The sequence below is a fragment of the Gadus macrocephalus genome, chromosome 7 (genome assembly GCF_031168955.1).
Source record: "Gadus macrocephalus chromosome 7, ASM3116895v1".
Taxonomy (NCBI): Eukaryota; Metazoa; Chordata; class Actinopteri; order Gadiformes; family Gadidae; genus Gadus; species Gadus macrocephalus.
In genome coordinates, this window is record NC_082388.1 from 11,675,958 (window position 1) to 11,687,935 (window position 11,978).

Genomic DNA, 11,978 nt, shown 5'->3' on the forward strand with positions numbered 1-11,978 from the left:
CGCCGGTTTAAACGCTTGACAGTACGATAGAGACGCGTGATGGGGTGCTGGAGTGCTGCCAAGCAGCCACTGCTGCACGCGGGCCAGCCCGGTACAGCAGGGCTGGCTGAGAGATCCCGGATCAGGGGATGAAACCCTGGTTTAGAGCTTGTATAGAGCAGAGGAGAGCTCTGGTTTAGAGCTCGTATGGAGCTGAGCAGAGCATTGATTTAGAGCTTGTAAAGAGCTGAGCAGAGCACGGATTTAAAGCTCGTAAAGAGCTGAGGAGAGCACTGATTTAGAGCTTGTGTAGAATAGAGGAGACCACTGATTTAGAGCTTGTATTGAGCTGAGGAAAGCCCTGGTTTAGAGCTTGTATTGAGCTGAGGAAAGCCCTGGTTTAGAGCTTGTATTGAGCTGAGGAAAGCCCTGGTTTAGAGCTTGTATAGAGCCATGGAGAGCACTGATTTAGAGCTCGTAAAGAGCAGAGGAGGGCACTATTTTAGAGCTTGTATAGAGCTGAGGAGAGCCTTGAAGAAAAAAGAACAAAACAAACGCGAGAGCACTGTATTTGAGCTTGGATAGAGATGATTCAAATATTGTTTGATACCAGCTAGATTGCACATAAGGAATATTCAATGTTTGTTACACGTTTATCACAATAAACCGATATGATTCCAACCAGAAAAAGAATAATAAACCAATTAAACCAGTAGAGAAGCCTATACAGACCAGTGCTTTCAACCGGTTGTACACGTACCACTAGTGGTACGCAATGGTACTGCAGGTGTCTTGTGGGATTTCATTCTTAAGATAGACAAATTCTTATGATAGAAAATATAATATAGGTATTTGTAAATAAATAAATGATGGATATTGTTTTTAAGTTAATAAAGTATGATGGCTTGACAACCTTTGTCCATTCCTTCATATGCTTTCCATTATAGTGTTTTCCATTGATTTCCGTTTGGGGTTAATTTGTGTTCCCTTCAAACATACATAAGCTTATAAGCATCATTGCTGTATTTTTCTTCCTGCTGTTTCCAACTGGCCATGGCTTTCATGCAGTTATACTTTGCATAGCCTCCGGGCACTTATTAGACACACTTATTGTATGGTTTACGTCCTTGCACTTACAAATAGTACTTAGCACTGGAATGGGTTAACCTAGCGATTGTGTGTTCTCTGAACATCCTTACCAGTACTGTACAGACAGCAACATATTGTTTATTTTTCTTCTGACAAATGTACTGATTGTAAGTCACTTTGGCTGCCTAATGCCCTAAATGTAAATGTAAATATAGTAATAATGGTTTTTAAAGGGGTGCTTTGACTTTCTGCCTGGCCACTGCATGTATATTTATCTATTGTTAACCGCATGCATATGAGGTGGTCTGCAAAAGGTCTTCATGACAATTTAAAGGTAAACATAAAGGCAACGGTTGGGAACCACTGGTTTAATACATAGACATACACAAACACACTCATACACACATACAGACACACACACACACACACACACACACACACACACACACACACACACACACACACACACACACACACACACACACACAAAACATACACAGACACACACACCATTGTTGAAGACCCATTAATAATATTGCAGCACAACCAGCACCACACTGAAGAGCAGGGATAGAAAAACCCTCCACTGAACACACAGGGTCGCAGTAGGAAAAACCACTGAGAACATAAAGATCCATATTACTCTCTACATAGAGAGAGAGAGAGAGAGAGAGAGAGAGAGAGAGAGAGAGAGAGAGAGAGAGAGAGAGAGAGAGAGAGAGAGAGAGAGAGAGAGAGAGAGAGCGAGAGAGAGAGAGAGAGCGAGCGAGCGAGTTTGAATGGAGAACAGAAATAAACATGCCGAGTGCAGAGGATATAGATAATTTACAATGGATCACAGACATAACTGCTAGTGTACAGATAAGGTGAGAGAGAGAGAGAGAGAGAGAGAGAGAGAGAGAGAGAGAGAGAGAGAGAGAGAGAGAGAGAGAGAGAGAGAGAGAGAGAGAGAGAGAGAGAGGGAGAGAGAGAGAAAGAGGAAGAAGCTTGGGTGCAAGTTAAGGTGAATGAGAGCGAAAGACAGAGAGAGAGAGAGAGAGAGAGAGCGAGAGAGAGAGAGAGAGAGAGAGAGAGAGAGAGAGTGAGAAATAAAAGAGAATGGCAGGACCGAATGGTTTCATTCGAAGGTTAAGGACAAAGGAAAGAGGCAGAGCTACACTTGGACGAGATAGAGAGCCATCCAGTTACAGAGAGAGAGAGAGAGAGAGAGAGAGAGAGAGAGAGAGAGAGAGAGAGAGAGAGAGAGAGAGAGAGAGAGAGAGAGAGAGAGAGAGAGAGAGAGAGAGAGAGAGAGAGAGAGAGAGGGAGTGGGCTGCCTGGATGAAGATCATGTGTGTGGGGATGCTGGTGTCAATGATGGTGAGCAGCTGTGATCGGCCATGACCTGCGACCAGAGAGAGAGAGAGAGAGAGAGAGAGACGTACGCCCTGGGTTGATGAGTGGAACAATGACAAAAACACTCCCGAGAGCTCTCTAATATGTCACAACGCCTAATCTGTGGCATTAAAGAGGGGGGAAATGATGGCAGGGAGTGATGCTTTCAGAGGAGGAAGACCAGCCCCTAAACACACCTCGGGTGTCGCCCCGGGAGTGTCCATTCTGCGCCTTGTGTTGTGTGTCGCACTGCCATTTTAGTGACATTATGGCCTCCAGTACCTCCGTTTCACCCCAACAGTCATCATGTCCCTCGTATCTCCGTCTGGCCGCCCGTGTGGACAACACTCTCCAGCTACTGTTGCTCCATGGTGCAACATGCCAGCGTTTTGGTCACCAGGAAATACGTCAAAAGAAAATAACGTCACTTTTGCGAAGGTGCTTGGCCAGGAGGACGTGGGCCTGGGGGAGCATGTGCCATCATAGATTTGATTGGCAACCCTAAATCTGTTTACAGAATGTGAACGCAACAGAAATAGGGTTTTAACCACACAATGTTCTTTACCGTCCTAGTTTGCAGAGTTATTGCACAATTCAAGATATTTGTCCTTTGTCAAGTTCCTATTGTCTATCCAGGGAGCGCTGTGCTGTTCTGTGATGTCTCCCTCCACTAAAGAGCTCCACGCCGCCGCTGCCACTGTCGTCCTCCTGCATGTGAGCAGCTTCACTGGGAGAATGGCAGGGGTGCGGCACTACTATTCAGTGCTTATAATACATCCATGCTCCAGGGCTGTGTGTGTGTGTGTGTGTGTGTGTGTGTGTGTGTGTGTGTGTGTGTGTGTGTGTGTGTGTGTGTGTGTGTGTGTGTGTGTGTGTGTGTGTGTCTGGATGTTTTGTAAGACTGTGTGCTGCAAGTTTGCATGCGAGTTGTCATTGTGTCTGTCATTTGTATAAAAGACGGTTGTCTTTTGTATGCAAGTTGTGTGTTTGTATTAGTGTGTTCGCATGTGTGTGCGTGCATTTGTGTGTGTGTGTGTGTGTGTGTGTGTGTATGTGCGATTGTGTGTGTGCGTGCTTGTGTCTGTGTTTGTGCCTGTGTGTTGCCGTTTGTGCGTGTGCGTTCTTGTGTCTGTGCGTGCGTTTGTGTGTGCGTGTATCTATGTGTGTGTGTTGGCGTTTGTGCTTGTGCGTTTGTGCGTGTGCGTGCGTTTGTGTGTGTATTCCTACTGTTCCTGAGTTAAACCTGGAGACATGTTTTCCTTCCTGCTGGAACCATGTCCCTTATTTTAATTGCTTCTTGAGTGAACACTAAATTGAGGGAAGAGAACGTCTGGATTTCACTCTTATCCCGCTACCGGATCACCAGGACCGGCGTCTCATTAAAACCTCGCCCTGAGCATTGTAAGCTCATTCAATGGCAGCAATTACGGTATCAGGTGGTGTACCGTTGCCCTTGTGGTCTCCTCCGATTGGTTGACAGTCGTTTCTGTGAGGGAGGGACTTATAGCAGCGATGAAACCTGGCAATGGAAATATTTACTTTTATATCCCTTCTTTACTGGATATAGATTAATCGTTACTCTCATTTCCCAGTATGGTTTACCCAGTTGTATTCATGTTTGTCGATATGTTATATAATGTTCAAAGCATTTTGATTGTATTTAAAATACTGTAGTCCCATTTAGTCTAATACAGATTATAAAGTCTGTTTTAAAAACAGCTGTATAGGAAAGATGGGCTGTAGTAAAATTGTATATGGTATCCATTATTATGATAGGAACACTTTATTGAACTCATTCCACACAGACTATTATTGGAGACCTGATTATTCTTATTTAGGTCAACATGAAAGAGGTTTAGTCCACTTGCTTCATCACAAAGGGAAATCTTTAAAGTATCCCTACTGAGTTCCACCTCTTTCCACCTGCACCGCTGTTTCACTGAAACCCAGTTGTCTTCACCAAACTCATTTTCGCCACAGACCAAATCACTGAGCAGAGCAAAAAGACCTGATTGAGCTGTGGAGGCGTCTTGTTCTTCTGGGGAGAGCCAAACCCCCCTGACCCTGCATTTAAAAATCACTTTAGTTGTTGTCTTTCATCCTGGGGCGGGGCTGCCAGCTCCCCTTTGAAGGGGCCTATTTTACCCCCAGGTGTGAGAGTTATTAGCCATTATGAGTCAGTTTAGAAATCTGCCCTCCCCGGGGCATCACAGATGGGAGTGTCTGCCTAGATGTGTGCTGGGTAGATAAGCGTGCCAGTTGGTACGGTCCACTGGGCAGGCTGGTAGACTGATCCATCCAGCTTACTTCTCGGTGGACTCTCCCACTTATGATGTTAGTGTGTCACAGAATTTGCAATGACTTTAAATGGCTGAACACACTCACAGCTGGTGGTAAAACAGGGGCCCTTTAAGCACTCCTTCCATTCAGTTTCAGTATGCGGGAGGCCGGTGTGTTGCTTCAACACTTGATCATCAGGTGAGCCAGTCCCCCGATCTAACAACAGGAGGTTAGGCATGCTTAGCATGTTTGAACTAGAGAGGGAGACGTCTTACGTGAACCAATGTAAAAATGTTTTTGGGTTGGGTTCTCCTTCAAATAATCATCATTTCATTATGTTTTGGGCATTATTTTAAAAGAAACCTATGCCTAGGTTTCTTTTTGTGTATAAGTACCAAGGCTAGTAACATGGTAGCCAAAGCTACTGCCATACAAATGCTCTGGCACCATGGCTAGTACAGTTGTAATAAGGCTAGTACACTGGTACCAAGGCTTGTTCCTTAGTACCTAATACCATGGTACCAAGGCTTGTACCATAGTACCATGGTACCAAGGCTAACACCATGTTTCTAAGGCTAGGACCATGGTAGTGCCACGGTAGCATGGTACTAGCCAGTAGTAGGGTACTAGGGTACAAGCCTTGTTACCAAGGCTAATACTATGCTAGCCAAGCTAATACCATGCTACTAAGGCTAGTTCCATACTTGTTACAAGGCTAATACCATGCTAGCCAAGCTAATACCATGCTACTAAGGCTAATACAATGCTACTATGGCTAATACAGTGTTTCCCCACCATGGCCGCTTGGCAAAAACATTAGGATAGTTATTGGTTTTCCTATAGGACCAAACAATTTGAGGACCATTGATTGAGTGAATCTATTGGTATCATTATAGAGTTGTTTTGCCCTGTTGTTAGTAGCTTGATCGATCCATAGTTAATTGGTTTTGAGGTTGACCATAGAGGCCATAGAGGTTGACCTATATGGCCTTTGTCATACTAGGGTTATCCTAACCCTAACCCTAACCCTTATAATCTAGGAGGCCTAAGTTGTTTTAATATGTATCTATTTCCATTGAAACTCCTCATACATAGTTCTGCAGTATAAGACCAGGGGAGAGGGACAGAGAGGGACGCAGCCCGGCCCCCTGGGAGAGGCTCTCCACGGAGAGCGGCTCTGGGAGACTGGCTCTAGGAGACTGGCTCTAGGAGAGCGGCTCTGGGAGAGCGGCTCTAGGAGAGCGGCTCTAGGAGAGCGGCTCTGGGAGAGCGGCTCTAGGAGAGCGGCTCTGGGAGGCTGGCTCTAGGAGAGCGGCTCTGGGAGACTGGCTCTAGGAGAGCGGCTCTGGGAGACTGGCTCTAGGAGAGCGGCTCTGGGAGGCTGGCTCTAGGAGAGCGGCTCTGGGAGGCTGGCTCTAGGAGAGCGGCTCTGGGAGGCTGGCTCTAGGAGAGCGGCTCTGGGAGACTGGCTCTAGGAGAGCGGCTCTGGGAGAGCGGCTCTGGGAGACTGGCTCTAGGAGAGCGGCTCTGGGAGGCTGGCTCTAGGAGAGCGGCTCTGGGAGGCTGGCTCTAGGAGAGCGGCTCTGGGAGGCTGGCTCTAGGAGAGCGGCTCTGGGAGAGCGGCTCTGGGAGGCTGGCTCTAGGAGAGCGGCTCTGGGAGGCTGGCTCTAGGAGAGCGGCTCTGGGAGGCTGGCTCTAGGAGAGCGGCTCTGGGAGGCTGGCTCTAGGAGAGCGGCTCTGGGAGAGCGGTTCGAGGAGCGCCTCTTCATGCGAACATGGGGAGGAGTGGAGGAGCTGTCAGCCCGGGAGCTCATCATTACCATTCATCCGCTGGAGGTGAATGGCCCCAGCTCTAGCTAACCGCCCTCCCGCTCTGGCAGTTATTAGTATTATTAGTCTTACCAAAACGAGAGCTGCTCTGTGACACCCAGCTACCGTTGGAACAAGGTTTATTTTGCGTCAAGCCAGGGTGTGTGTGTGTGTGTGTGTGTATGTGTGTGTGTGTGTGTGTGTGTGTGTGTGTGTGTGTGTGTGTGTGTGTCTGTGTGTCTGTGTGTGTGCGGTGGTGCGTGTGTGTGTCTGCGTGTGCGTGCATGCGTGTGTGTTCGTGTGTGTGTGTGTGTGTCTGTGCGTGTGTGTGTGTGTGTGTGTGTTGGGGGGGGTCCGGTCTCACACACTCACCTGTACTTCATGCTGCTGTGGCGCCCGATGGCCTCCTTCATGTGGGCGTGGCCCTGTGTGGGGCGGGACCCGGGCGCGTCCCTCAGCTTGGCCGAGCCCTGGGAGATGTAGTTCCCGTTGTTGCCCTGCCCCCCTCCCCCGGGCGGGGGGGGCCGTCCGGAGGCCACACAGCCGGTCCTCGCTCCGGCTCTTCAGGTTGTGCTCCGTGCAGGCGAAGGACACCTGCATCCTGCCGCTGGGGTGGTAGGCTGGCGGTGGCGGTGGTGGTGGTGGTGGTGGTGGTGGTTGGTCTGGTAGTGGTGGTGGTGGGTGTGGTGGGTGTGGTTGTACCCGGTGAGAGAGATTTAATCAGCACTTAAAGCCTTTTTATGAATGCTCGGTCCCCCGCAGTGTGTCTCTGTAGCGGTGATGCTGTTCTGACAAAGTGCTCAAGCAGGGCGGCTAAGTGTCGCTGGCATGGAGTTGGGGTGCATAGGGCGGGATCCGAGGGGCCCTAACCTGACACACGCAGAGCCACCGTCTGCTGCCTCTGCTGTCTGGGAACGGCGGGAACGGCTCTCGGGCGTCTCGTGCTCAACGGACACATCGGGGCAATCCTCCAACAAACCAAAAAATCGCCGGGATGACTGTGTGTTCCCAGTGGTCCGCTGATGTTTTTTTTGGAATGGTGCCGTTGTTATATTTTTAAAAGCGCCAAAAAAACACAGCTCCTTTGGTGCACAAATTCAGTGTCCACCCGGTTGGTGGTTGGCTACCTCGCCCTCTCTCTCTCACATGCACAGTGGAGGTGCTGTGGATCATATGGCTTGTGTTGATCTGTGAAGCCGTTGTGAGGGTCTGTTTAGCTGAGGTGACTTATCTCTGTCTCGGTGAGCCGGAGAGCCGCGGATTGCACCGCCGCAGCAAAGACACAACAAGAACCGCTCCAGGAGTCCTCCTCGCTGCTCCCGGGGAAATGCATGTTGGACGCAAACTTCAATCAGCCGTTCCGCGGTCTATTCTGTTGAAAATGTTTCTTGTCAATCCATGGATCGGTCTGAGTAGAGGGACTACTGCTGATCAATTCGCATTCAACACTGTCAAATTCCAGCGATGCATTGCTTAATATCGTGCAATGTGCAATGGATGGTGGGGGAAAAAAGGATGCAACTGCAATGTCCGTTTGCGAAATTAATGAATTACCTTCAGCTGTTCATACAGTCAGCGGCACAGCGGCGACCCGTGCGATGGCTGTTTATTATTGCCAGGCATGTATCGCGTCACGTTCGAATTCGTTTGCAAAATCCCGGCATAGGCTACGAGCAAAAATAAATAAATAGCTGCAGTCGACCAACTGAGGACCCGCGCTTTCTCCTGGCTCTCTCTCTCGTGGGAGGGTTTCGTTAGTGGCTATTCTGCCACTGCCTTGGCTTTCCTTGCAGTATAGGACATTTTTTCACGACACACACAAAGTGGGGGTGTTAAAGGCGCTCTCTAACCCCCTCTATTTCTCTCTCTCTCCCTCTCACTGTGTGTGTGTGTGTGTGTGTGTGTGTGTGTGTGTGTGTGTGTGTGTGTGTGTGTGTGTGTGTGTGTGTGTGTGTGTGTGTGTGTGCGCGCGCGCGTGCGTGTGCGTGTGTGTGCGTGCGTGCGTGCGTGTGTGTGTGTGTGTGTGTGCGTGCGTGCGTGCTTGCGTCTCTCTCTCTCTCGTTCCTTCTCTAGCTTGCTCTATCTTGCTCTCTCAGGCTCACACTCAAACATTCAAAGGGGGTAATTCTTTCTCTCTCTCTCTCTCTCTCTCTCTCTCTCTCTCTCCCTTCCATTGCTGTCTGTCGTCTTTCTCGGGTTTGATGTGTACATATACATCAGAGGACTACACATGCATGCGCCTTTACCGCCATTACACTAAAATATCTGGATACAAATAAATATATATTATATTCTCAATCTCAGCAACATAGATATTATTTCCTTATCTGTCCTATCTGCATTAAGCCTATACAGTAGGCCTTACGAAAATACACCTGCTATGTTTTTTGAGAGGGAAGAAAATCGAATAAAGAGGGAAAAAATTTGGCTGGTATGATATTAAAGCGATATCAGGGTTGTGCTCCCTAATTGTTTCGCAGAATCTGACACACACAAGCGTGCCAATGGCTGTGACATTTACAAAGCGAGAGACAAACACTTTCCAAACACTCATCAGGCCGTCCGCCATCGCCCACTTTACACCTGATTATATTGACCTGCCTGAACACACAGGCTTTTACCTCAGATTAACCACAGCTAAAGGCTGACAGCATGCAGATCTCTAGGTGGCGTTCATCTCTCAAAACTACTCAAACGTAATGGTGCAGGTGGCATTTCAGATGATTGCTGTATGCTTTTAAGATAATTCTGTATTTTAGTCCACGTTTACCTGGGTACAATCTACACCAACGCTGTACCAGTCTACCATCAGACTACTGCATCGGATAGCCACTGTATAGAATAGAATAGACACAGGCCTACACCATACATAGGCCGGGACCGTATGTAGACCTCTACACTGTACATAGATTTACGTCCTGATGTAGATCTACACCCTGACGTAGATCTACACCGTAAGCAGATCTACACTGTGCATAGATCTACAACCTGATGTAGATCTACACCGTACGTAGATCCTCACCGTTCATGAATCGACTTATCTACGTACGGTGTTGACCTACGTACGGGTGTATGGGTATATGTGTGGGTATACCGTGTGTAGGCCTGCACCGTACGTAGATCTACACCGTACGTAGACCTACACCGTACGTAGACCTACACCCTGGCATAGATCTACTCCGTACATAGATCTACACCCTGGTGTAGATCTACACCCTGACGTAGATCCACACCGTACGTAGACCTACACTGTTCGTAGACCAACACTGTACGTCACCGTCCCGCACAGAGCCACACAGCCCATAGCTTACATGCTTACACCTCTTCATAAATGTAGCCACGTCGCTCACTGCGTCCCTCCTGCCGAATGTGTTTATGTGTCGAGCAGGTCATTGCATTCACTCGTACCACACATTGACGTCGCGTTCTGAAGATCAACAGATGTCACTGAACCAGTGGCATTTGGCGACTTTTGGCAGACCACGTGTCACAGCCACCGACGCAGGCCCCTTAGCGCCCGCACCAGAGTCCAGACCCAGGGTCCTACCTAGAGCCTGTCAATGCAGAAGTTCAGCCTTAGCCTACTGGAGGCTTGACGCATGAGCCCTCTCTTTCTGGTGCCAAAGGGGCCCAGCATGGCTGTCCCGTCTTGTTGCCGTGTGGAGGAGGTGTCCTCACATCTTGTGTGAGTTTGGTCCTGTGTAGCCCTTTGAGTCACTGCGCACAACATGACTCAACCTATAACCTCACGTCCATTCTTCTCTTCTTTCTGCTGTGATTATCCTTGGTGCTGTTGGCTAATTACAATAGTTGTTACCCATATGGAGGGAGTAAAGAGTCAAACATCTGATACCACATGTATTTGCATGCAAGCATGCACCCATACACACATACACACACCATTATGTCATGAACACTCTCTTACTCATACACACACAGCCTTGCCATGACCTCATTGTCTTGCTCACACAAACACACACACTCATGTCATGAACACATTGTCCCACATGCAAGCACACACACACACACACACACACACACACACACACACACACACACACACTACACACACACACACACACACACACACACACACACACACACACACACACACACACACACACACACACACACACACACACACACACACACACACACACACTCACTCACAGACAAATGTAGTGTATATGAACCCCAGCACACAATTGAAAAGTAGAATATGCATCAGAATTGCCCATATATTGCAGTCCATATTTTAATTTAATTGGCCCCCTGTTGAACCCCTCAAAGCCAACGAACCTTCATCGTGTATCAGTGTCAACGGGTGAACCCGCCACCCGTTGGCCCAGCTGCACAACCTGGAGCTAAATAATAACTGGTAACCATAGCAACATCCATGATCGGCGACATGTAAGAGTTGTATCCAAGGACGCCATCGACACGCTAGGCCCTGTTGAGCCAGCTGCTGCCAACTCTTCTCCTCACAATTTTCATTATTTATCAGACGATTATATCCAAAGTGACTTACATTGCCATTCAGATACATTAAGGAGCAGATAGTGGATAGGACAGGTAGACGTAGAAGATGGAACCCCGTACCTTTTGGCCTGGAGTCAAATAACTTCACCTCTACACCATCTGCCCTGACACCGTTATTGTTGTTCAACCGCAGAGAGCAGGACATGACCACAGTCTAGATAGGATAGATATTGCTGTTGTTGCCAGGTCGGCAATTTATCATCCTCCTAATAAAACGCCATGCTGACTCCACTGTAAAGCCGTTTACGAGCTGTCCCGGCCACGCCACCTGCTAATTTCACTGAGTGCATTTTGTTTATTAGGCCTACAATAGCCTACCAATATCCTATCTGACCTCATCTAATATCGCTCATTATTCCATTAAGACGCTATTAGGCGTGTTTAAACCACGCGGCCAGGGCCTGGTAGAAGGGATTAACGACGACGGCGCCACTCGCCAATTAGAAATCTGCACATGAGAGTAAAAGCAGCCATTAAGGCTCCGTGCTGGCTCTCGCTGTATGGGTCTCCCGGGGCAGATAACACAAGACACGGGCACGTCCCGTGTGCCTGCTCTTCATCGGCTCGTCTCGTGAGGAGCGGGAAGAAGCTCTGTTCATGTGCGAAGGACAAAGCTGAGTGCAAATGGTTTCCGTCTGCATTTGTTTGTACGGACATGGGCCTGTGATCTGAATCCGTGTGGATGGAAGTTCAAGCTATGTTTTTGTAGCTTAGCCTTTCTAGCATTTTTCACAAGGGAAATATTGGTGTGTTATGGATGTTTTTTGATGCATGTTTTATAATCTAACAGTTTAGATTATATAGGTTACATAGTAGATTATATCGTTTGAATTATATGTAAACAAATCTTCTGATAAAATGCATATGGTATATAGGCTGCCAGAGATTTTTTTTAAACGACACTGAAC

General features: G+C 48.1%; 1 protein-coding gene across 1 annotated transcript in view; it reads right to left on the reverse strand.

Annotated features, from left to right (window-relative positions):
* The window catches only part of LOC132461564 (voltage-gated potassium channel subunit beta-3), a 26,231-nt gene extending 17,618 nt beyond the window's left edge, over positions 1–8,613 (reverse strand). Inside the window, 2 exon segments of the mRNA XM_060056752.1 lie at positions 6,904–7,050; positions 7,052–8,613. Of these exon segments, the coding sequence (XP_059912735.1) occupies positions 6,904–7,050; positions 7,052–7,131 (227 nt within the window). The 5' untranslated portion in view covers positions 7,132–8,613.
* Positions 8,614–11,978: the final 3,365 nt, after the last annotated feature.